Raw genomic sequence first — 27268 nt, 5'->3', positions numbered from 1 at the left:
ACGAATAAACTTTGATTTGATTTGTAGCTGAAAACAGCAGATTTTTAATGGAATATCTACATAGGCGTACAGAGGCCCATTATCAGCAACCATCACTCCTGTGTTCCAATGGCACGTTGTGTTAGCTAATCCAAGCTTATCATTTTAAAAGTCTAATTGATCATTAGAAAACCCTTTCGCAATTATGTTAGCACAGCTGAAAACTGTTGTTCTGATTTAAAGAAGCAATAAAACTGGCCTTCTTTAGACTAGTTGAGTATCAGAATTTGTGGGTTCGAATTACAGGCTCAAAACGGCCAGAAACAAAGGACTTTCTTCTGAAACTCGTCAGTCTTTTTTTGTTCTGAGAAATGAAGGCTATCCCATGCTAGAAATTGCCAAGAAACTGAAGATCTCGTACAATGCTGTTTACTACTCCCTTCACAGAACAGCGCAAACTGGCTCCAACCAGAATAGAAAGAGGAGTGGGAGGCCCCGGTGCACAACTGAGCAAGAGGACAAGTACATTAGTGTCTAGTTTGAGAAACAGACGCCTCACAAGTCCTCAACTGGCAGCTTCATTAAATAGTACCCCAAAACACCAGTCTCAACGTCAACAGTGAAGAGGAGACTACGGGATGCTGTCCTTCTAGGCAGAGTTGAAAATGTTTTTTAAAGAAAAGATTAAGATGGGCAAAAGAACACATATACTGGACAGATATGGCTTTTTCTTTGCAACTCTCCCTAGAAAACCAGCATCCCGGAGTCTCCTCTTCACTGTTGACGTTGAGACTGGTGTTTTGGGGTACTATTTAATGAAGCTGCCAGTTGAGGACTTGTGAGGCCTCTGTTTCTCAAACTAGACACTCTAATGTGTAATGTTTACTGTTCATTTTTAATAGTTTATTTCACTTTTGTATATTATCTACTTCACTTGCTTTGGCAATGTTAACATATGATTCCCATGCCAATAAAGTCCCTTCAATTTAATTTAATTGAGAGAGAGAGAGAGATGATGTGGAGGGAGTGAGAGAGGGAGAGAGAGAGGTTGAGAGGGGGAGAAGCAGAGAGAGAGAGAGATGATGTGGATGGAGAGAGAGAGGGAGAGAAGCAGAGAGAGAGGATGTGGATGGAGTGAGAGAAGGAGAGAGAAGCAGAGAGCGAGAGAGAGGATGTGGAGGGAGAAAGAAGCAGAGAGAGAGATAGATGATGTGGATGGAGTGAGAGAGGGAGAGAGAAGCAGAGAGAGAGAGAGGATGTGGAGGGAGTGAGAGATGGAGAGAGAGAAGTAGAGAGAGAGGGAGATGATGTGGATGGAGTGAGAGAGGGAGAGAGAAGCAGAGAGAGAAAGGATGTGGAGGGAGTGAGAGAGGGAGAGAGAGAAGTAGAGAGGGGGAGAAGCAGAGAGAGAGAGAGGATGTGGAGGGAGAGAAAAGCAGAGAGAGAGAGAGGATGTGAAGGGAGTGAGAGAGGGAGAGAGAAGCAGAGAGAGAGGGAGAAGCAGAGAGAGAGAGAGGATGTGGAGGGAGTGAGAGAGGGAGAGAGAGAAGTAGAGAGAGGGAGAAGCAGAGAGAGAGAGATGATGTGGATGGAGTGAGAGAGGGAGAGAGAAGCAGAGAGAGAGAGAGAGGATGTGGAGGGAGTGAGAGAGGGAGAGAGAGAAGTAGAGAGGGAGAGAGGATGTGGAGGGAGTGAGAGAGGGAGAGAGAGAAGTAGAGAGAGAGGGAGATGATGTGGAGGGAGAGAGAAGCAGAGAGAGAGAGAGGATGTGAAGGGAGTGAGAAAGGGAGAGAGAAGCAGAGAGAGAGAGAGATGATGTGGATGGAGTGAGAGAGGGAGAGAGAGAAGTAGAGAGGGGGAGAAGCAGAGAGAGAGAGAGATGATGTGGATGGAGTGAGAGAGGGAGAGAGAAGCAGAGAGAGAGAGGATGTGGAGTGAGAGAGGGAGAGAGAGAAGTGGAGAGGGGGAGAAGCAGAGAGAGAGAGAGAGAGGATGTGGAGGGAGAGAGAAGCAGAGAGAGAGAGAGGATGTGAAGGGAGTGAGAGAGGGAGAGAGAAGCAGAGAGAGGGGGAGAAGCAGAGAGAGAGAGAGGATGTGAAGGGAGTGAGAGAGGGAGAGAGAAGCAGAGAGAGGGAGAGGCAGAGAGAGAGAGAGATGATGTGGAGGGAGAAAGAAGCGGAGAGAGAGAGAGAGAGGATGTGGAGGGAGTGAGAGAGGGAGAGAGAGAAGTAGAGAGGGGGAGAAGCAGAGAGAGAGAGAGATGATGTGGATGGAGTGAGAGAGGGAGAGAGAAGCAGAGAGAGAGAGAGAGGATGTGAAGGGAGAGAAAAGCAGAGAGAGAGAGGATGTGAAGGGAGAGAAAAGCAGAGAGAGAGGATGTGAAGGGAGTGAGAGAGGGAGAGAGAAGCAGAGAGAGAGGGAGAAGAAGAGAGAGAGGATGTGAAGGGAGTGAGAGAGGGAGAGAGAAGCAGAGAGAGAGGGAGAAGCAGAGAGAGAGAGAAGTAGAGAGGGGGAGAAGCAGAGAGAGAGAGAGGAGATGTGGAGGGAGTGAGAGAGGGAGAGAGAGAAGTAGAGAGGGGGAGAAGCAGAGAGAGAGAGAGAGGATGTGGAGGGAGAAAGAAGCAGAGAGAGAGAGATGATGTGGAGGTAGTGAGAGAGGGAGAGAGAAGCAGAGAGAGAGGGAGAAGCAGAGAGAGAGCGAGAGGATGTGGAGGGAGAAAGAAGCAGAGAGAGAGAGAGAGGATGAGGAGGGAGCGAGAGAGGGAGAGAGAATCAGAGAGAGAGAGAGAAAGAGAGAAGGGGGGAAGGATGTGGAGGGAGTGAGAGAAACAGAGAGAAAGAAAAGGCAGAGAGAAAAGCCCTCAGTTCAACCCATTCACTTTCATGTGTTTTTCAAGCGTTTCACAGCTAGAAATCTCAATGAGTAACTGCCTTGAGTACCATTCATTCTTAGGAATACTGCATGGGAACATGGTAGAACATGGGAACATGGCAGAACACAGAGGCATTCAGATATACTCTATACTGTTGACCCACAAAATTAATAAAGAATATTTCGGTAAACAATTGTAATGGCATGTGTAAGCGTGTGCTCCTCCCTGTGAGTGTGTGTGTGCATGCCTCTGTGTGTGTATAGCCTACCTGTTGCTGGTTCTCTCTCTGCAGGTAGAGCCGGGCCTGGATGTACCCCCTGGTCTCCTGAAAGGCCTGTCTCTGAGACACCTCGGCAGGGTAGTGGGTACAGATACCTATCATGTTGGTACACAGGAAGACCAACGCATTGGCACTCAGCTGGAGGAGGAGAGAGAGAGTGGGGGAGAGGAGAGAGAGAGAGTGGGGGAGAGGAGAGAGAGAGAGTGGGGGAGAGGAGATAGAGAGAGTGGGGGAGAGGAGACAAATGTTACTTTTTATTACTTACTTTATTGAGATACCCTTACATACTTAAGTTCCCTTCATGAGAGAGAGAGAGAGAGAGAGAGAGAGAGAGGGGGAGAGAGAGAGAGAGAGAGAGGGAGAGAGAGACAGAGAGACACAGAGAGAGACACAGAGAAAGACACAGAGAGAGGGGGGAGAGAGAAAGACAGAGGGGGGAGAGAGAGAGAGACAGAGAGAGAGACAGAGAGAGAGAGAGAGACTTTTCTGTGAGACTTTAAAACTCTATAAACGTACACTCAGAACCAAAAAAGCACAGTACAACAGCAAGCAGCTGACACTAATTGAGGAGTCCATAAACACAAACAACTTCTGGCAAAATTGGAAAAATAAATAAAAAATGTAACAAGAGGAATTAGCGATACAAAATGGTGACATATGGACAACCCATTTTAAAACACTCTACAACACTGTTCAAATTGACACACACGCAGAACAACGCCAAATTCATGAGAAGTTGAATGGATTACAAAAAGCTATAAAGGACAATCAAAATCCACTGGACTCCCCGATTACTGACCAGGAGCTCTATAAGAAACTTCAGGCTCTCAAATTTAAAAAGGCATGCGGACCTGATGGCATCCTAAATGAGATGCTCAAACTCACTAGTGCAACATTTCAATTGGCTATATTAAAACTGTTTAATTTGATCCTGAGTGTAGGTTATTTCCTTGACATCTGGAATCAAGGACTCATAACCCCAATCTTTAAGAACGGAGACAAATTTGACCCTAACAATTACAGAGGCATTTGTGTGAACAGTAACCTGGGGAAGGTTTTGTGTAGTATTATCGATGTAAGAGTTCTAAACTTCCTTAATAAGCACAATGTCTTGAGTAAAAGCCAAATTGGAATTATACCAAAACATCGCACAACTGATCATATTTACACCCACACACCCTGATAGATAAACATGTCCACCAAAATAAAACCAAAATATACACTTGCTTTATCAACTTCCAAAAAGCATTTGAATCTATTTGGCATACAGGACTGTTCTACAAAGTCATTGAAAGTGGTGTAGGGGGTAAAACATATGACATAATTAAATCAATGTATACTGGCAATACATGCAACATTAAAATTGGTAAGAAAATAACAGAATTCTTTAACCAGGGGCATGAAGCCAAGGTTGCAATCTGAGCCCTGCACTCTTCAATATTTACATGAACAAATTTGACACTATTCTAGAAAAATCTTCAGCCCCTGGTGTTAGTATCCACAATTCAGAAGTTAAATGCCTACTCTTCGCAGATGACCTATGCCTGCTGTCACCCACAGCACATGGCCTACAGCAGAGCCTGGACCTGCTAGAGCAGTACTGCCAGACCTGGGCCCTGGCAGTAAACCCCAAAAATACTAAAATAATGATTTTCCAGAGAAGATCCAGATCTCAGGGAATTAGACCAAAGTTCTCAATTGGTACAAAATATATAGAGTACTGTACACACTACAATTACTTAGGTTTAAATATAAGCTCAACTGGACACCTTAATGAGGCAGTGAATGAACTGAGAGAGAAAACACGCAGGGCATTCTACTCCATTAAAAAGCTAATTCAAATTGAAATACCTATTAAAATTTGGCTAAAACTAGTTGAATATGTCATTGAACCAATTGCACTTTATGGCATTGAGGTGTGGGGTCCACTTGCAAAACAGGATTTCATAAAATGGGACAAACATCCCATTGAAACCCTGCATGCAGAGTTCTGTAAGATTCTCCTACATGTCCATAGGAAAACTACAAGCAATGCATGCAGGGCAGAATTAGGCCAATACCACTAATAATAAAAACTAAAAAAAGAGCAATTAAGTTTTGGAAACATCTAAAATACAGTGACCCCCTCTCATATCACTACCAAGCCCTGCAATACCAAGAGCTGAGCAAAGAAAAGAGTCCCCTCATCCAGCTGGTCCTGGGGCTGAGTTCACAAACCTGTTCTACTAACACACTGAAGCCTCATGACCAGAACATCCAATCAATCAGAATAAACCAAATGACAACACAGTCAAAACAAAACGACATTGCTTATTGGGAAACACAAGCACAAACACAAAGCAAAATGCAGTGCTATCTGGCCCTAAATCGACAGTACACCGTGGCTAAATATTTGACCATTGTTACTGATCAAAACCTTAGAAAAACCTTGACAAAGTACAGGCTCAGTGAGCACAGCCTTGCCATTGAGAAGGGTAGATACAGGAAAACCTGGCTCCCTGTAGAGGAAAGGCTGTGCAACCACTGCACAACAGCAGAACCTGAGACGGAGCTGCATTTCCTGACAAAATGTCAAAAATATAAAACAAGTAGAGAGTGTCATTTTCCCAAATTTGAAACCCTTATTCAAGGTTGCAAAGACCTCTCTGACAAGGATAGGCTACCCATCCTGATGAGGGAGGACACAGAGAGCTGTGGGTTGGCAGCGCACTACATTGCTGCCTGCCATAAGTTGAGGGACAGTGTCTGACAGACCAATCAACCTGCACATGTACTCTACTGTATGCTTATTGTTATTGTTAATCAGTTAACCACCTAACTGAGGAACTCAATTTAACCTTGCACAATACCCTAGATGCAGTCGCACCCATAAAAACTCAAAACATTTGTCATAAGAAACTAGCTCCCTGGTATACAGAAAGTACCCGAGTCCTGAAGCAAGCTTCCAGAAAATTGGAACGGAAATGGCGCCACACCAAACTGGAAGTCTTCCGACTAGCTTGGAAAGACAGTACCGTGCAGATTCGAAGAGCCCTCACTGCTGCTCGATCATCCAATTTTTCCAACTTAATTGAGGAAAATAAGAACAATCCAAAATGTATTTTTGATACTGTCGCAAAGCTAACTAAAAAGCAGCATTCCCCAAGTGAGGATGGCTTTCACTACAGCAGTAATAAATTCATGAACTTCTTTGAGGAAAAGATCATGATCATTAGAAAGCAAATTACGGACTCCTCTTTAAATCTGCGTATTCCTCCAAAGCTCAGCTGTCCTGAGTCTGCACAACTATGCCAAGAGAGACACTTAAGTGTTTTAGTACTATATCTCTTGACACAATGATGAAAATAATCATGGCCTCTAAACCTTCAAGCTGCATACTGGACACTATTCCAACTAAACTACTGAAAGAGCTGCTTCCTGTGCTCGGCCCTCCTATGTTGAACATAATAAACGGCTCTCTATCCACCGGATGTGTACCAAACTCACTAAAAGTGGCAGTAATAAAGCCTCTCTTGAAAAAGCCAAACCTTGACCAAGAAAATATAAAAAACTAATCGGACTATATCGAATCTTCCATTCCTCTCAAAAAAAAATGAAAAAGCTGTTGCGCAGCAACTCACTGCCTTCCTGAAGACAAACAATGTATTCGAAATGCTTCAGTCTGGTTTTAGACCCCATCATAGCAGAGACTGCACTTGTGAAGGTGGTAAATGACCTTTTAATGGCGTCAGACCGAGGCTCTGCATCTGTCCTCGTGCTACTAGACCTTAGGGCTGCCTTTGATACCATCGATCACCACATTCTTTTGGAGAGATTGGAAACCCAAATTGGTCTACACAGACAAGTTCTGGCCTGGTTTAGATCTTACCTGTTGGAAAAATATCAGTTTGTCTCTGTGAATGGTTTGTCCTCTGACAAATCAACTGTACATTTCGGTGTTCCTCAAGGTTCCGTTTTAGGACCACTATTGTTTTCATTATATATTTTACCTCTTGGGGATGTCATTCAAAAACATAATGTTAACTTTCACTGCTATGCGGATGACACACAGCTGTACATTTCAATGAAACATGGTGAAGCCCCAAAATTGCCCTCGCTAGAAGCCTGTGTTTCAGACATAAGGAAGTGGACGGCTGAAAACGTTCTACTTTTAAACAAAACAGAGATGCTTGTTCTAGGTCCCAAGAAACAAAGAGATCTTCTGTTGAATCTGACAATTAATCTTGATGGTTGTAAAGTCGTCTCAAATGAAACTGTGAAGGACCTCGGCGTTACTCTGGACTCTGATCTCTCTTTTGACGAACATATCAAGACTGTTTCAAGGACAGCTTTTTTCCATCTACGTAACATTGCAAAAATCAGAAATGTTCTGTCCAAAAATGATGCAGAAAAATTAATCCATGCTTTTGTTACTTCTAGGTTAGACAACTGCAATGCTCTACTTTCCGGCTACCCGGATAAAGCACTAAATAAACTTCAGTTGGTGCTAAATACGGCTGCTAGAATCCTGACTAGAACCCCAAAAAATTATCATATTACTCCAGTGCTAGCTTCCCTACACTGGCCTCCTGTTAAGGCAAGGGCTGATTTCAAGGTTTTACTGTTAACCTACAAAGCGTTACATGGGCTTGCTCCTACCTATCTTTCTGAGTTGGTCCTGCCGTACATACCTACACGTACGCTACGGTCACAAGACGCAGGCCTCCTAATTGTCCCTAGAATTTCTAAGCAAACAGCTGGAGGCAGGGCTTTCTCCTATAGATCTCCATTTTTATGGAATGGTCTGCCTACCCATGTGAGAGACGCAGACTCGGTCTCAACCTTTAAGTCTTTACTGAAGACTTATCTCTTCAGTAGGTCATATGATTGAGTGTAGTCTGGCTCAGGAGTGTGAAGGTGAATGGAAAGGCTCTGGAGCAACGAACCGCCCTTGCTGTCTCTGCCTGGCCGGTTCCCCTCTCTCCACTGGGATTCTCTGCCTCTAACCCTATTACAGGGGCTGAGTCACTGGCTTACTGGTGCTCTTTCATGCCGTCCCTAGGACGGGGTGCGTCACTTGAGTGGGTTGAGTCACTGACGTGATCTTCCTGTCTGGGTTGGTGCCCCCCCTTGGTTTGTGCCGTGGTGGAGATCTTTGTGGGGTATACTCGGCCTTGTCTCAGGATGGTAAGTTGGTGGTTGAAGATTTCACTCTAGTGGTGTGGGGGCTGTGCTTTGGCAAAGTGGGTGGGGTTATATCCTTCCTGTTTGGCCCTGTCCGGGGGTATCATTGGATGAGGCCACAGTGTCTCCTGACCCCTCCTGTCTCAGGCTCCAGTATTTATGCTGCAGTAGTTAATGTGTCGGGGGGCTAGGGTCAGTTTGTTATATCTGGAGGACTTCTCCTGTCTTATCCGGTGTCCTGTGTGAATTTAAGTATGCTCTCTCTAATTCTCTCCTTCTCTCTCTCTTTCTTTCTCTCTCTTGGAGGACCTCAGCCCTAGGACCATGCGTCAGGACTACCTGGCATGATGACTCCTTGCTGTCCCCAGTCCACCTGGCCTTGCTGCTGCTCCAGTTTCAACTGTTCTGCCTGTGGCTATGGAACCCTGACCTGTTCACCGGACGTGCTAAAAAAGCCAACTGACATTTACTCCTGAGGTGCTGACTTGCTGCACCCTCGATAACTACTGTGATTATTATTATTTTATTTATGAACATTTGAACATCTTGGCCTTGTTCTGTTGAAATTGAGAGAGAGAGAGAGAGATAGAGAGAGAGAGAGAGAGAGAGAGAGAGAGAGCGAGAGATGGTTTTTCAAAAGTCATCATTCTTGAGATGTCTTATAGGCTATAAATTGGGATGTGTATACATTTCTCAGAAAATCTATACATTTCCTGGGATATCTATACATTTCTCAGAAAATCTATAAATTTCCTGGAATATCTATACACAATCTTCGCACTGGTAAATGTACAGATTAACAGGGAAATCTACACTGAACAAAAATATAAACGCAACATGCAACAATTTCAAAGATTTTACTGAGTTACAGTTCATAAAAGTAAATCAGTCAATTGAAATAAATTCATTAGGCCCTAATCTATGGATTTTACATGACTGGGAATACAGATATGCATCTATTGGTCAAAAAAAAGATGGATTAGAAAACCAGTCAGTATCTGGTGTGACCACCATTTGTCTCAAGTAGTGCAACACATCTCCCTCACATAGAGTTGATCAGGCTGTTGATTGTGGCCTGTGGAATGTTGTCCCACTCCTCCTCAATGGCTGTGCGAAGTTGCTGGATATTTTACTGGGAACTGGAACGTGCTGTTGTACACGTCGATCCGGAGCATCCCAAATATGCTCAATGGGTGACATGTCTGGTGAGTATGCAGGCCATGCAAGAACTGAGACAAGAACTGGGACATGTTCAGCTTCCAGGAATTGTGTACAGATCCTTGCGGCATGGGGCCATGCATTGACATGAGGTGATGGCAGCGGATGAATGGCACGACAAATGGGCCTAAGAATCTCATCACGGTATCTCTGTGCATTCAAATTGCCATAGATAAAATACAAATTGTATTTGTTGTCCTGCCCATACCATAACCCCACCTCCACCATGGGGTACTCTGTTCACAACATTTACAACAGCAAACTGCTTGCCCACACGACACCAGAAACACTGTTTTCTATCTGCCTGGTACAGTTGAAACCAGGATTTGAAGGTGAGCATTTGCCCACTGAAGTCAGTTACAACACCAAACTGCAGTCAGGTCAAGACCTTGGTGAGGACGAGAGCACGCAGATGAGCTTCGCTGAAACGGTTTCTGACAGTTTGTGCAGAAATTCTTCAGTGCAATCCCACAGTTTCATCAGCTGTCCAGGTGGCTGGTCTCAGACGATCCCTCAGGTGAAGAAGCCCGCTACGGAGGTCCTGGGCTGGCCTGGTTACACATGGTCTGCGGTTGTGAGACATGTTGGACACACTACTAAATTCTCTAAAACGACATTGGAGGCGGCTTATGGTAGAGAAATGAACATTCAATTATCTGGCAACATCTCTGGTGGACATTCCAGCAGTCAGCATGCTAATTGCACGCTCCCTCAAAACATGCACATTTTAGAGTGGCCTTTTATTGTTCCCAGCACAAGGTGCACCTGTGTATTGATCATGCTGTTTAATCAGCTTCTTGATATGCCACAGCTGTCAGGTGGATGGATTATGTTGGCAAAGGAGAAATTCTCACTAAAAGGAATGTAAACAAATTTGGGAACAAAATTTGAGAGAAATAAGCGTTTTGTGCATATGGAACATTTCTGGGATCTTTTATTTCAGCTCATGAAACATGGGACCAACACTTTACATGTTGCGTTTATAGTTTTGTTCAGAATATATTGGGACGCAACCCAAGACCATCTCTGGTCTAGTCCTCCCTCCGTTTCTTATACTGTTTCTAACATTAGTGTGAACGGCTCATGATTAGATGGACATCAGTGGGACAGCATTACGTTGTCTGTCTGTCTGTGTCACGCCCTGACCTTAGAGATCCTTATTCTCTATGTTTGGTTAGGTCAGGGTGTGACTCGGGTGGGAGATTCTATGTTTTCTGTTTCTTTGTTTTTGGCCAAGTGTGGTTCCCAATCAGAGCCAGCTGTCTATCGTTGTCTCTGATTGGGGATCATACTTAGGCAGCCCTTTTTCCCACCATTAGGTTGTGGGATCTTGTTTTCTGTTTAGTTACTGTTGCCTGACAGAACTGTGTGTTTTCTATTTTGTTATTTTGTTTGCGTGTTTTTGGGGAATTAAAATCATGAACACTTTCCACGCTGCGCCTTGGTCAACTCTTTCTACCTCCAACGAGAGCCGTTACAGTCTGCTTCCCTTATCGGATTTCACATCAGAAGACAACTCATTCAATATAACAAAGACATGGCCTAGCGGTCTCCGCCTCTGGAGAACGTGGACAATGAACTGCTTCCAACATGGGTTGGAATCCGGCCTACTGCTCTTTCAGCATTCTGTCTCCTACCGTTCACCTCTATCCAACAAACATACAAAATAGATCTATTTCTTAAGATAATACAAAGACATGGAGACAGAGACAAACAGAGAAGGTCCAAGTTTCCTCCTTACTCCACTATTCCTCCATACAGATAGACATGGTGACAGAGAAGGCCCAAGTTTCCTCCTTACTCCACTATTCCTCCATACAGATAGACATGGTGACAGATAGAGAAGAGGATCACTGATCCTTGCACTGTGCAGATACTCTTCAGCTTATATTCATTGCTGCTAATGCTTGTGTTTTGAGACACAGCAGCAGTGGGGAAGAGACTAGGCGAATGCAAATTGTACATGAGCACATTGTAGCAACACACCATAGAACAACACAACCACATTCCAGGCTTACTGTATATCCATTGGCTGGCTAAAATTAAGTGGAGAAGTTTAGCTTGCAGTTAGCTTAGACTAACACAGCAGCATTAGGCTAATATCCATGGGCTAGTGAAAGTTAAGTTTAGATAGCTTGCAGTAAGTTTAGTGAGGTTGTTAACCTCTAGAACATTCCCTCGTTCCACACACACACCCACTCTCCCCCTTTCTCTTCCATACAGGCAACAAGCCAGTGTCTGTTAGGGATTTTGTCCTTATTCAATGGTTTACACACAACACACACGATGACTACAGGGCTCTGGGTTTCCCCCTTTCTCTGCACACACACACACACACACACACACACACACACACACACACACACACACACACACACACACACACACCAAATCCTGGGAAAATAGCTTGACCCCTGACCAGTGGACAGACTGTTTCCTATGAAGATTATATCATCAATAATGAGAAAAGGACAGACTGAGTCTCATAGGCTGGATGAAGCATACTGTGTAACAGACAGATGGCCATGATGTTGTCTGATGGAGGTTTAATAACTAGGACATTACCTCTATAGACTGACTGGTGTGTTCTGCAGTTCTCACACCAACATTCTAGACCAGGTCCATAGAAGTTCTAAGGCCATTACTTCTACATAGATTGTGCTCTCCTTAGAACAATATTCCCCAACATGTTCCTCAGACAACATTCTAGAATACTACCATAGAAGTCGTATAGCAGTTATGCAACTAAATCAATCACACATGGATAACCAGTGGTGTTCTCTGTTCTCCTCAGATCAACATTCTAGAACAGTTGGTCTTAACAGACAAGGTTCCAGAACAGTTGGTTTTGCTTAAATATTTCAACTAAATAAATCCATCACACATGGAAGTACTGTATGTACCACTCAATAACCAGGAATGGATTGTGCTCAAAGTGTAATACAATACATTGCATTCCTCTTTAGATGGATGGATAGTATGTCTGCCTTACTTGACAAATTATCTCCAACATCAATATCAGTACCAGCATATGTAAGTTGAAGCTGGTATATGGCCACACCTGTGCGTGTATCTGTGCATTCGTCTGTGCATACACACACGTACACACACTCAAGTGTTTATGTGAAGATGGTAGGTTGGAGTGTTTGTGTGAAGATGGTAGGTTGGAGTGTTTGTGAAGATGGTAGGTTGGAGTGTTTGTGAAGATGGTAGGTTGGAGTGTTTGTGAAGATGGTAGGTTGGAGTGTTTGTGAAGATGGTAGGTTGGAGTGTTTGTGTGAAGATGGTAGGTTGGGGTTGTGTGTGAAGATGATAGGTTGGAGTGTTTGTGAAGACGGTAGGTTGGAGTGTTTGTGAAGATGGCAGGCTGGAATGCTCTCCTCTCCACAGTGTCAGTAGATATGAGAGGAGGTTTACAGTGTATACATAGATACAGGACCTGTGTTTTGACTACAGACAGAGGCAGTCTAACAACCTGACCCTGTACTCTGAACCAAAGTGTGTGTATGTGTGCCCGTGCGTGTACAAAATATCTATCTACCATCTCAAAACAGTGGCAGCAACAACTCAACTCCAGTATTTAATTGCTGTACTATAGGTAACTGCCAAAATAAAGGAAACACTTGAGTAAATGAGGGATACAAAGTACACTGCTCAAAAAATAAAGGGAACACTTAAACAACACAATGTAACTCCAAGTCAATCACACTTCTGTGAAATCAAACTGTCCACTTAGGAAGCAACACTGATTGACAATACATTTCACATGCTGTTGTGCAAATGGAATAGACAACAGGTGGAAATTATAGGCAATTAGCAAGACACCCCCAATAAAGGAGTGGTTCTGCAGGTGGTGACCACAGACCACTTCTCAGTTCCTATGCTTCCTGGCTGATGTTTTGGTCACTTTTGAATGCTCGCGGTGCTTTCACTCCAGTGGTAGCATGAGACGGAGTCTACAACCCACACAAGTGGCTCAGGTAGTGCAGCTCATCCAGGATGGCACATCAATGCGAGCTGTGGCAAGAAGGTTTGCTGTGTCTGTCAGCGTAGTGTCCAGAGCATGGAGGCGCTACCAGGACACAGGCCAGTACATCAGGAGACGTGGAGGAGGCCGTAGGAGGGCAACAACCCAGCAGCAAGACCACTACCTCCGCCTTTGTGCAAGGAGGATTAGGAGGAGCACTGCCAGAGCCCTGCAAAATGACCTCCAGCAGGCCACAAATGTGCATGTGTCTGCACAAACGGTCAGAAACAGACTCCATGAGGGTGGTATGAGGGCCCGACGTCCACAGGTGGGGGTTGTGCTTACAGCCCAACACCGTGCAGGACGTTTGGCATTTGCCAGAGAACACCAAGATTGGCAAATTCGCCACTGGCGCCCTGTGCTCTTCACAGATGAAAGCAGGTTCACACTGAGCACGTGACAGACGTGACAGAGTCTGGAGACGCTGTGGAGAACGTTCGCTGCCTGCAACATCCTCCAGCATGACCGGTTTGGCGGTGGGTCAGTCATGGTGTGGGGTGGCATTTCTTTGCGGGGCCGCACAGCCCTCCATGTGCTCGCCAGAGGTAGCCTGACTGCCATTAGGTACCGAGATGAGATCCTCAGACCCCTTGTGAGACCATATGCTGGTGCGGTTGGCCCTGGGTTCCTCCTAATGCAAGACAATGCTAGACCTCATGTGGCTGGAGTGTGTCAGCAGTTCCTGCAAGAGGAAGGCATTGATGCTATGGACTGGCCTGCCCGTTCCCCAGACCTGAATCCAATTGAGCACATCTGGGACATCATGTCTCGCTCCATCCACCAACGCCACGTTGCACCACAGACTGTCCAGGAGTTGGCGGATGCTTTAGTCCAGCTCTGGGAGGAGATCCCTCAGGAGACCATCCACCACCTCATCAGGAGCATGCACAGGCGTTGTAGGGAGGTCATACAGGCACGTGGAGGCCACACACACTACTGAGCCTCATTTTGACTTGTTTTAAGGACATTACATCAAAGTTGGATCAGCCTGTAGTGTGGTTTTCCACTTTAATTTTGAGTGATTTTGTTGTCAGCACATTCAACTATGTAAAGAAAAAAGTATTTAATAAGAATATTTCATTCATTCATATCTAGGATGTGTTATTTTAGTGTTCCCTTTATTTTTTTGAGCAGTGTATATTGAAAGCAGGTGCATTCGCACATGTGTGATTCCTGAGTTAATTAAGCAATTAACATCCCATCACGCATAGGGTCATGTATAAAAATACCCAATTGCACATTATTTTGGCTACGATGGCTAGAAGAAGAGATAGCTAGAGTTCCAGACACAGTTACCTACATGTGCGAATGTTGAACCAAACAAATTCTCTTCAGGACAATATACACATCAGTACACTATATACACTATACACATCAGTATACTCTGTCAATTAGCTGTAGGCTAAACATTCAGGAGCCTTACCGCCGCTGGGACAAAGTATCGTTTGGCTCTATTTCTCTGGTGCCATGTAAGTTCTCCAGTAGGGGAGAAGCTCAAACTCCTGGGTCCATCAGTACCGTGCAGGCTTTTGGGAGGGCTCTTATATCATAAATGACCTCCAGACTGGTCTGCTTGACCCCTAGCACCTAGCAATTCTTCTCAACATATTTCTCTGAGAGACATTAGCATTTCTGTACCAGCAGATGATACATGTTAATTAAGACACTTGCAGTGAATGTCTTGTAACTTGATCAACATCAAAAGTATAGCCTTTGCTGTCCTTTCTTATACATCTGCTCAGTACACTTTCTGCATTGTAGGTTGACTGTTGTTACATTTTTCCTGAAGTCGATGTGCATCTCTTTGGTCTTTTCTGTGTTGAGCACTAAGTGAGAGTCATCACACCACTTCACAAATTCCTCCAAGACTGACCCGTGCTCCTCCTCCTCCTCCTGGAGTAGACTGTCCCGTGCTCCTCCTCCTCCTCCTCCTGGAGGAGGAGGAGGCTTTTATAAGCCATAAAATGTGTGTTCTCCCTATTTCCACTCATGCAACAACCAGCACTGCAGCTGCAATGAATGAGTATAGCAAAAGTGTTCAGATAAGCTTGAGTTGTCTTTTTTAATATCAATTAATATTTAACTTTCTCTGGTTATAGGAGTAACAACATGAATTGGTGCACAAGGCAGAACTAATGCAGTGCGACTTGAGTTTCGACGTAAGCTGGAAGACTGTGTCCCCTCTTCTCAGCGGAGGGAGGGAGAGCAGAGGGACGGTGAGTCGGGTGAGAGGTAGCCTAACCGATTTTGAAAAGGTTGGTGATCACTGATCTAGGTGTTTGTAGATAAGGATCAGAGAGTAAGGATGGCATCATCAGTAGAGTAAGGATGGCTTTATCAGTAGAGTAAGGATGGCATCATCAACCTTGTAGATAAGGTTCAGTAGAGTAAAGATGACATCATCAGTAGAGTAAGGATGGCATCATCAGTAGAGTAAGGATGGCATCATCAACCTTGATAATAAGGTTCAGTAGAGTAAAGATGGCATCATCAGTAGAGTAAGGATGGCATCATCAACCTCGTAGATAAGGTTCAGTAGAGTAAAGATGGCATCATCAGTAGAGTAAGGATGGCATCATCAACCTTGTAGATAAGGTTCAGTAGAGTAAGGATGGCATCATCAGTAGAGTAAGGATGGCATCATCAGTAGAGTAAGGATGGCATCATCAACCTTGGTAATAAGGTTCAGTAGAGTAAAGATGGCATCATCAGTAGAGTAAGGATGGCATCATCAACCTTGTAGATAAGGTTCAGTAGAGTAAAGATGGCATCATCAGTAGAGTAAGGATGGCATCATCAACCTTGTAGATAAGGTTCAGTAGAGTAAAGATGGCATCATCAGTAGATTAAAGATGGCATCATCAGTAGAGTAAGGATGGCATCATCAGTAGAGGAAGGATGGCATCATCAGTAGAGTAAGGATGGCATCATCAACCTTGTAGATAAGGTTCAGTAGAGTAAAGATGGCATCGTCAGTAGAGTAAGGATGGCATCATCAGTAGAGTAAGGATGGCATCATCAGTAGAGTAAGGATGGCATCATCAGTAGAGTACGGATGGTATCATCAACCTTGTAGATAAGGTTCAGTAGAGTAAGGATGGCATCATCAGTAGAGTAAGGATGGCATCATCAGTAGAGTAAGGATGGCATCATCAACCTTGTAGATAAGGTTCAGTAGAGTAAGGATGGCATCATCAGTAGAGTAAGGATGGCATCATCAGTAGAGTAAGGATGGCATCATCAACCTTGTAGATACGGTTCAGTAGAGTAAGGATGGCATCATCAGTAGAGTAAGGATGGCATCATCAGTAGAGTAAGGATGGCATCATCAGTAGAGTAAAGATGGCATCATCAGTAGAGTAAGGATGGCATCATCAGTAGAGTAAGGATGGCATCATCAGTAGAGTAAAGATGGCACCATCAGTAGAGTAAGGATGGCAGCATCAGTAGAGTAAGGGTGGCAGCATCAGTAGAGTAAGGATGGCATCATCAACCTTGTAGATAAGGTTCAGTAGAGTAAGGATAGCATCATCAGTAGAGTAAGGATGGCATCATCAACCTTGTAGATAAGGTTCAGTAGAGTAAAGATGGCATCATCAACCTTGTAGATAAGGTTCAGTAGAGTAAGGATGGCATTATCAGTAGAATAAGGATGGCATCATCAGTAGAGTAAGGATGGCATCATCAACCTTGTAGATAAGGTTCAGTAGAGTAAGGATGGCATCATGCACCCTCCTGCCAGCCGTATAGGCAAACTGAAGGGGATCAAGATGCTGCTGGGTAGAGTGCAGGAGGTGTTTTTTTGACAATATTCTCAAAGCACTTCATAACCAGGGATGTTAATGCTACCGGCCTATAGTCATTTATTACAGATGGGTTTGTTGAGGTAGGGATTTGCTTTTCCATAACATAGGTGCATGTTGCTGATCCAAAGTAAATAAAATAGAAAATAGCAGCCAGTTTCTCTGTACAGTGTTTTAAAATATGACCACAGATGTTGTCTGGACCTGGGCTTTTGTAGGCATTGCACCGTTTCAATGTTTTAATTGTCACCTTCCTGACCTTATTTCCTTTGTTAAGTATTTGTTTAGTTGGTCAGGACGTGAGCTGGGTGGGTATATTCTATGTTTTGTGTCTCATTGGTTTAGGTGTGTCTGATTGGCCTGATATGGTTCTCAATCAGAGGCAGTTTTACGTTGTCTCTGATTGGGAACCATATTTAGGTAGGCTGTGTTCACTGTTTGTTTGTGGGTGATTGTTCCTGTTCATTGCGTTCTTTGTTTTCACTAGGTTCACATGTTCAGGTCTGTAGCGTCGTTGGTTTCATTCTGTTTATTGTTTTGTTCGCGTTTATAAGTGTTCCAATAAATATGGAAACGTACCACGCTGCGATTTGATCCTCCTCTCTTCCACCTAACGACGAGCGTTACATTAATGACATATGACTGATTGACAACAAACCGATCTGTCATCTTCAGTGGAGATTTAACCTGGTGGACCCCAGACAGAGGGTCATCTGACTCAAGCCTTTAAAAGAACACATTCAAGTCATTTGCCATGTTAAGTTCCTCTCCACCCTCCAGGGCAGCACTGGCATTCCCTCTCCACCCTCCAGGGCAGCACTGGCATTCCCTCTCCACCCTCCAGGGCAGCACTGGCATTCCCTCTCCATCCTCCAGGGCAGCACTGGCATTCCCTCTCCACCTTCCAGGGCAGCACTGGCATTCCCTCTCCACCCTCCAGGGCAGCACTGGCATTCCCTCTCCACCCTCCAGGGCAGCACTGGCATTCCCTCTCCACCTTCCAGGGCAGCACTGGCATTCCCTCTCCACCCTCCAGGGCAGCACTGGCATTCCCTCTCCACCCTCCAGGGCAGCACTGGCATTCCCTCTCCATTCTCCAGGGCAGCACTGGCATTCCCTCTCCACCCTCCAGGGCAGCACTGGCTTTCCCTTTGCCCTTGTGGGGGCCATGGTTTACATTCCCTGCCAGGAAGCTCTAGAGAGTCTTTTCAACCCTGAGTTAATCTATCTGGATCTGTCTTTTAATCTCTCTCCGTATGTCTTACCCTCTGCATGTACTAACTTTCTTATTTAGCACCTCTTTCAGTTTCTTAGATACCCATAGTTTACTTTTAGGGATTATTTTACTGGTCTTGGTGGGCACTACTTAATACACACAAAAGTTGATATAACTTGAAACATCTGTCAATTCATTTATATCAGCAGAGGTCTCTTTTGTAACGTCATGCTTCAAGGTAGGAACCACACATACGGTGATCTTCTGTTCACCTACTTTGCGTCTCACAAAGACATGGCGGTTGGAACCAAAAATCTCAAATGTGGACTCATCAGACCAAAGGACAGATTTCCACTGGTCTAATGTCCGTTGCTCGTGTTTCTTGGCCGAAGCAAGTCTCTTCTTCTTAATGGTGTCCTTTAGTGGTGGTTTCTTTGCAGCAATTTAACCACGAAGGCCTGACTCACGCAGTCTCCTTATTGGTTTTTTTCTTCAATTCCGTCGTATCCAATTAGAAGTTACAGTCTTGTCTCATCGCTGCAACTCCCGTATGGACTCGGCAGAGGCGAAGGTCGAGAGCCGTGCGTCCTCCGAAACACAACCCAACCAAGCCGCACTGCTCTCTCCCGGCTATGACAGAGCCCGGGCTCGAACCCAGAATCTCTAGTGGTACAGCTAGCACTTAGACCACTGCGCCACTCAGGAGGCCCACGCAGTCTCCTCTGGACAGTTGATATTGAGATGTGTCTGTTACTTGAACTCCGTGCAGCATTTATTGGGCTGCAATTTCTGAGGCTGATAACGCTAATGAACTTATCCTCTGCAGCAGAGGTAACTGGGTCTTCCTTTCCTGTGGTGGTCCTCATGAGAGCCAGTTTCATCATAGCCTAGAAGGCCAGCATCCCGGAGTCGCCTCTTCACTGTTGACGTTGAGACTGGTGTTTTGCGGGTACTATTTAATGAAGCTGCCAGTTGAGGACTTCTCTAATGTACTTGTCTTCTTGCTCAGTTGTGCACCGGGGGCCAGTTTGCGCTGTTCTGTGAAGGGAGTAGTACACAGCGTTGTACGAGATCTTTAGTTTCTTGGCAATTTTTCGCATGGAATAGCCTTCATTTCTCAGAACAAGAATAGAGTTTCAGAACATTCTGGACATTTTGAGCCTGTAATCGAATCCACAAATGCTGAAGCTCCAGATACTCAACTAGTCTAAAGAAGGCATGTTTTATTGCTTCTTTAATCAGAACTATAGTTTTCAGCTGTGCTAACATAATTGCAAAAGGGTTTTCTAATGATCAATTAGACTTTTAAAATGATAAACTTGGATTAGCTAACATAACGTGCCATTGGAACACAATGATGGTTAATGATAATGGGCCTCTGTACACCTATGTAGATATTCCATTTAAAAAAATCTGACGTTTTCAGCTACAATAGTCATTTACAACATTAACAATGTCTATACTGTATTTCTGATCAATATGAAGCTATTTTAATGGACAATGTTTTTTGCATTTCTTTCAAAAACAAGGATATTTCTAAGTTACCCCAAACTTTTGAACGGAAGTGTATATATAAACAATTGCGAGAAGTCGTGCTGCATGTAAAAGGATTATAGGGACAGCAGTTCAACGTCTGTAGTTCAGTTTATATTATAATGGTATATATCATAATGGTATAATTCATTATGGTATATATATAATGGTATATATCATAATGGTATAATTCATTATGGTATATATATAATGGTATATATTATAATGGTATAATTCATTATGGTATATATTATAATGGTATATATCATAATGGTATAATTCATTATGGTATATATATAATTGTAACGGCTGTTCTCCTCCTCGACTGAGGAGGAGCATGGATCGGACCAAAACGCAGCTTGTGGAGAATACATGTAGATTTATTAAACAAGACGAACACGAAGCACACTTGAATAACTACAAAACGACGTAGACAGACCTGAACATGAGAACTTACAAAAACACGAAGAACGCACGAACAGGAACAGACTAAACAAACGAAACAGTCCCGTGTGGTAACAACACTGACACAGGAGACAACCACCCACAAAATCCCAACACAAAACAAGCCACCTATATATCATTCTCAATCAGGGACAACGATTGACAGCTGCCTCTGATTGAGAACCATATTAGGCTGAACACAGAAACAGACAAACTAGACACACAACATAGAATTCCCACCCAGCTCACGTCCTGACCAACACTAAACTTGACTAAACAAGCAAAACACATTAGAACTCTGGTCAGGACGTTACAGTATCCCCCTCCTGAGGTGCGGACTCCGAACGCACCGCTAAAACTCAAGAGGAGGGTCTGGGTGGGCATCTGTCCGCGGTGGCGGCTCCGGCGCAAGACGAGGACACCACTCCACCATTGTCTTTGTCCCCCTCCTTAGCGTCCTTTGAGTGGCGACCCTCGCCCCCGACCCTGGTCTGGGAACCTCCACAAAGGTCCCCCCTAGATAGAGGAGACAGCTCAGGACAGAGAGGTAGCTCAGGACAGAGAGGTAGCTCAGGACAGAGAGGTAGCTCAGGACAGAGAGATAGCTCAGGACAGAGAGGTAGCTCAGGACTGAAGGGCAGCTCCGGACTGAGTGGCAGCTCCGGACTGAAGGGCAGCTCATGACTGAAGGGCCTGGAGGGCAGCTCTGGCAGCTCCTGACTGGCTGGCGGCTCTGGCAGCTCCTGACTGGCTGGCGGCTCTGGCAGCTCCTGACTGGCTGGCGGCTCTGGCAGCTCCTGACTGGCTGGCGGCTCTGGCAGCTCCTGACTGGCTGGCGGCTCTGGCAGCTCCTGACTGGCTGGCGGCTCTGGCAGCTCCTGACTGGCTGGCGGCTCTGGCGGCTCCTGACTGGCTGGCGCCTCTGGCGGCTCCTGATTGGCTGGCGGCTCTGGCGGCTCCTGACTGGCTGGCGGCTCTGGCGGCTCCTGACTGGCTGGCGGCTCTGGCGGCTCCTGACTGGCTGGCGGCTCTGGCGGCTCCTGACTGGCTGGCGGCTCTGGCGGCTCCTGACTGGCTGGCGGCTCTGGCGGCTCCTGACTGACGGGCGGCTCTAGCGGCTCCTGACGGACGGGCGGCTCTAGCGGCTCCTGACTGACGGGCGGCTCTAATGGCTCGGGACAGACGGGCGGCTCAGATTGCGCTGGGCAGACGGATTGCTCGGATGGCGCTGGGCAGACGGATGGCTCAGACGGCGCTGGGCAAACGGATGGCTCAGACCGCGCTGGGCAGACGGATGGCTGAGACGGCGCTTGGCAGACAGGTGGCTCAGACGGCGCTGGGCAGACGGATGGCTCAGACGGCGCTGGGCAGGCAGGCAGCTCAGACGGAGCTGGGCAGGCAAGCAGCTCAGACTGCGCTGGGCAGACGACCGACTCTGACCTGCTGAGGTGCACAGTAGGCCTGGTGCGTGGTGCCGGAACTGGTGGTACCGGACTGGAGACACGCACCTCAAGGCTAGTGCGGGGAGCAGGAACAGTGCGTACAGGGCTCTGGAGACGCACAGGAGGCTTAGTGCGTGGTGCCGGAACTGGAGGTACTGGGCTGGAGACACGCACCACAGGGAGAGTGCGTGGAGGAGGAACAGGGCTCTGGAGACGCACTGGAAGCCTGGTGCGTGGTGTAGGCACTGATGGTACTGGGCTGGGGCGGGAAGGTGGCGCCGGATATACCGGACCGTGAAGGAGTACACGAGCTCGTGAACACCGAGCCTGCCCAACCTTACCAGGTTGAGTGTTCCCCGTAGCCCTGCCAGTGCGGCGAGGTGGAATAGCCCGCACTGGGCTATGTTGGCGAACCGGGGACACCCTACGTAAGGCTGGTGCCATGTACACCGGCCCGAGGAGACGTACTGGAGGCCAGATGTGTTGAGCCGGCTTCATGGCACCTGGCTCGATGCCCACTCTAGCCCGGCCAGTGCGGCGAGGTGGAATAGCCCGCACTGGGCTAAGCACGCGTACTGGGGACACCGTGCGCTCCACCGCATAACACGGTGTCTGACCAGTACGACGCCCTCTCACTCCACGGTAAGCCCGGGAAGTTGGCGCAGGTCTCCTACCTGACTTCGCCACACTCCCCTTTATCCCCCCCCCCCCCCCCCCCCCAAGAAATGTTTGGGTGAGCCTCTCGGGCTTCCAGCCGCTCTGCTTTGCTAGCGCCTCATAATGCCGCCTCTCCGCTTTCGCTGCCTCCAGCTCCGCTTTGGGGCGGCGACACTCCTCTGGCTCTGTCCTTTACCGTCTAGGATTTCCTCCCATGTCCATTCCTCCTGGCACCGCTGCCGCTGTCGCTGTTGCCCGTTTCCACGCTGCTTGGTCCAGGTTAGGTAGGTGGTTCTGTAACGGCTGTTCTCCTCCTCGTCTGAGGAGGAGCATGGATCGGACCAAAACGCAGCTTGTGGAGAATACATGTAGATTTATTAACTTCTTGAGAATACAGGGGGTGCTGTTTCGCATTAGCATAATTGCCTCTACAGACTAAACTGCCTCTTATTCAATTATTGCTGTTACTATATGCATATAACCATATAGCATTGGATAGAAAACAAGCTATGGTTTCTAAAACCGTTCCAATTGAGTCTCTGAGTCAAACACAGGTCATTTCACAGCACTTTCCCTGAGCCAGAAAAAGATTGCAAGATGTGTATGCTCGCTTCAAAGCTCTGCCTATATATGGTCACGCGACCTATGACCCGAATGACACTTCCTTCTTCTTCCTCTGGGTGTCTGGAAGACGTCAGAGGAGAAATTTTTTGTTTATCTTGTACTGACGTGAAATAAGACCTATTTCTTTAGCGTGACCGACAACTTCCGGTTTCTGAGATGCGCGTTTTCAGAGGTGGCATTGTCTTTTGTTATGCTGACGTTACGGATGAAAACTATCTCCGTGTCGAAGTTTGTTTGATACATGTGACCATATCACCGTAATGTATGTTTTTTCAATATAGTTTAATCAGATTATTAGAATTTTTTCGGGAGTTTTGCCGTGTTCCGTTCTTTGAGTTTTTTAACTTTGGACATGGACCGTGCCAGTCGACCAGTACCCAGGCTAAATGAAGAGGGGAAGTTGCCATTGTGAATGGATTGAACGACTCATCAGGACTAAGGACACCTTGATCAACATTCTGATGAAAGACCAGCAATAGTAAGACCCAATTTACGATGTTATTTCATATATCTGTCGTGCATGTGAACTGGTCGGGCGCGTCCAGCTGGTTTTGGCTGGCCTGGTTATGCTAATTAGCTAGTTATGCTAATTTCGCTATAAAACATTTAAAAAATCTGAAATATTGTTTGGATTCCCCAGATGTTGGGCTTTCAATGTCTGTACGCTGTGTATTTTTTCTGAAATGTTTTAAGACAAGTAATTAGTTATATAACGTTGGTCTCTGTAATTGTTCTAGCTGCATCAGCACTATATCAGATTGCAGCTGCAATGTAGAACTGTGATTTATACCTGAAAAATGCACATTTAAAAAAAAAAAACTATGCTATACCATAAATATGTTATCAGACTGTCATCTTAAGAATTTTTTTGTTGGTTAGTGGCTATCAATATCTTAGTTTAGCCGAATTGGTGATAGCACCTGATGGAGTAAGAAACTGTTGGAGTAAGAAAATGGTGTCATTTTGCTAACGTGTTTAGCTAATAGATTTACATATTGTGTCTTCCCTGTAAAACATTTAAAAAATCTGAAATGGTGGTTTTATTCACAAGATCTGTGTCTTTCATTGGGTGTCTTGGACTTGTGATTTAATGATATTTAGATGCTACTATTTAATTGTGACGCTATGCTAGCGATGCTAATCAGTGTGGGGGGTGTGGGGGGTGCTCCCGGATCCGGGTTAGGTACTCTGTAGAGGTTAAACAAGACGAACACGAAGCACACTTGAATAACTACAAAACAACAAAACGACGTAGACAGACCTGAACATGAGAACTTACAAAAACACGAAGAACGCACAAACAGGAACAGACTAAACAAACGAAACAGTCCCGTGTGGTAACAACACTGACACAGGAGACAACCACCCACAAAATCCCAACACAAAACAAGCCACCTATATATGATTCTCAATCAGGGACAACGATTGACAGCTGCCTCTGATTGAGAACCATATTACACTGAACACAGAAACAGACAAACTAGACACACAACATAGAATTCCCACCCAGCTCACGTCCTGACCAACACTAAACAAGCAAAACACATAAGAACTCTGGTCAGGACGTTACAATAATGGTATAATTCATTATGGTATATATCATAATGGTATAATTCATTATGGTATATATTATAATGGTATATATCATAATGGTATAATTCATTATGGTATATGCTATAATGGTATATATATAATGGTATATATTATAATGGTATAATTCATTATGGTATAAATTATAATGGTATATATCATAATGGTATAATTCATTATGGTATATGCTATAATGCTATATATATAATGGTATATATTATAATGGTATAATTCATTATGGTATATATTATAATGGTATATATCATAATGGTATAATTCATTATGGTATATATTATAATGGTATATATCATAATGGTATAATTCATTATGGTATATGATATAATGGTATATATATAATGGTATATATTATAATGGTATAATTCATGATGGTATATGCTATAATAGTATATATATAATGGTATATATTATAATGGTATAATTCATTATGGTATATATTATAATGGTATATATCATAATGGTATAATTCATTATGGTATATATTATAATGGTATATATTATAATGGTATAATTCATTATGGTATATGCTATAATGCTATATATATAATGGTATATATTATAATGATAATTCATTATGGTATATATTATAATAATATATATCATACTCTCCCGTGGAGCTCCTCACTTTATGCTAATGTTTAAATTATTTTCAAATGCCCGAACCTTGAGTTTAGCAACTTTCATCTAAGACTTGAGAGAAGAGATGTTACTTTCTTCCGGGCCCCACGACCCGGAGACTTGCGAAGAGCAGAATCAACAACCTCTGCATCATCAACACATTTGCTTTGTGTGTTAACCCATGTTCACAGTTAGCCATTGTTATGTAAACGGGAGCTGAAAAGTACCAATGGCCTCTCTTGGCCCAAAGTGAGAGCATGTCCAGAGTCCATGGCCCAGTGAGACCCCGGGAACCGGGCCGTGGTGGAAGCACAAAAGGCTGGGCCTTTTTGGTAAAACACTGGGGTAAATCCTTAGTAGGTATACATCACTACTACTGTACTGTATATCAGGCTCTGTGGTTATACTCTATACTGAACCCTCTGTCATAAGAGCTACATAACACTATCATAACCATGACATGACAGATGACATAGTCATGGCACAATCCATAATGAGCTAGCTTTAAGCTCAGCCAGTCAGCTGCTCCAGACATGGGTTATGTCATGACAGAGAGTCACTACATTATGTGCAGACTCCTGACCAGTACATTTTACAATTTGGGTATTGGGTGTATTGCAGTGGTATTAAAACTTTTTCAGCGTGGACCACAAGTTTCTCCCATCCCACCCCAAATCGAATGAAACAACCAACCTTCAAATCAGTACATTTTGATTTTAACTTCAACAAATAACCTTAAATTCATTACATTTTCATTACATTTTAACTTATTAAGAGAACCAATAAATACATGTATTTAATCAATAAAGTTATATTTTTCTAATGATCTTTCTTACTCCCATTAGGGGTTGCAACCCTGGCTTTGAATAGCACTGGTTTATTGGAAGGGAGATTCAGTGGGTTTATTAGGAGGGAGATTCAGTGGTTTATTAGGAGGGAGATTCAGTGGTTTATTGGGAGGGAGATTCAGTGGTTTATTGGGAGGGAGAGTCAGTGGTTTATTAGGAGGGAGATTCAGTGGTTTATTAGGAGGGAGATTCAGTGGTTTATTGGGAGGGAGATTCAGTGGGTTTATTGGGAGGGAGATTCAGTGGTTTATTAGGAGGGAGATTCAGTGGTTTATTGGGAGGGAGATTCAGTGGGTTTATTGGGAGGGAGATTCAGTGGTTTATTAGGAGGGAGATTCAGTGGTTTATTGGGAGGGAGATTCAGTGGGTTTATTGGGAGGGAGATTCAGTGGTTTATTAGGAGGGAGATTCAGTGGTTTATTAGGAGGGAGATTCAGTGGGTTTATTGGGAGGGAGATTCAGTGGGTTTATTGGGAGGGAGATTCAGTGGTTTATTAGGAGGGAGATTCAGTGGTTTATTAGGAGGGAGATTCAGTGGGTTTATTGGGAGGGAGATTCAGTGGTTTATTGGGAGGGAGATTCAGTGGTTTATTGGGAGGGAGATTCCGTGGTTTATTGGGAGGGAGATTCAGTGGGTTTATTGGGAGGGAGATTCAGTGGTTTATTGGGAGGGAGATTCAGTGGGTTTATTGTGAGGGAGATTCAGTGGGTTTATTAGGAGGGAGATTCAGTGGGTTTATTAGGAGGGAGATTCAGTGGGTTTATTGGGAGGGAGATTCAGTGGGTTTATTAGGAGGGAGATTCAGTGGTTTATTAGGAGGGAGATTCAGTGGGTTTATTGGGAGGGAGATTGAGTGGTTTATTGGGAGGGAGATTCAGTGGTTTATTGGGAGGGAGATTCAGTGGTTTATTGGGAGGGAGATTCAGTGGTTTAT

General features: G+C 44.8%; 1 protein-coding gene across 2 annotated transcripts in view; it reads right to left on the bottom strand.

Moving 5' to 3' along the window:
- The window catches only part of LOC129829634 (adenylate cyclase type 6-like), a 140793-nt gene that overhangs the window by 45394 nt on the left and 68131 nt on the right, over positions 1-27268 (bottom strand). For both annotated transcript variants that reach the window (XM_055891443.1, XM_055891444.1), the window contains exon 4: positions 3121-3270. In XM_055891443.1, the coding sequence (XP_055747418.1) occupies positions 3121-3270 (150 nt within the window). The remainder of the gene's footprint in view (positions 1-3120; positions 3271-27268) is intronic.

Source organism: Salvelinus fontinalis, chromosome 31 (genome assembly GCF_029448725.1).
Source record: "Salvelinus fontinalis isolate EN_2023a chromosome 31, ASM2944872v1, whole genome shotgun sequence".
NCBI classification, from domain to species: Eukaryota; Metazoa; Chordata; class Actinopteri; order Salmoniformes; family Salmonidae; genus Salvelinus; species Salvelinus fontinalis.
The sequence above is the reverse complement of the archived record's forward strand: the minus strand, read 5'-3'. Positions and strand labels throughout refer to the sequence as shown.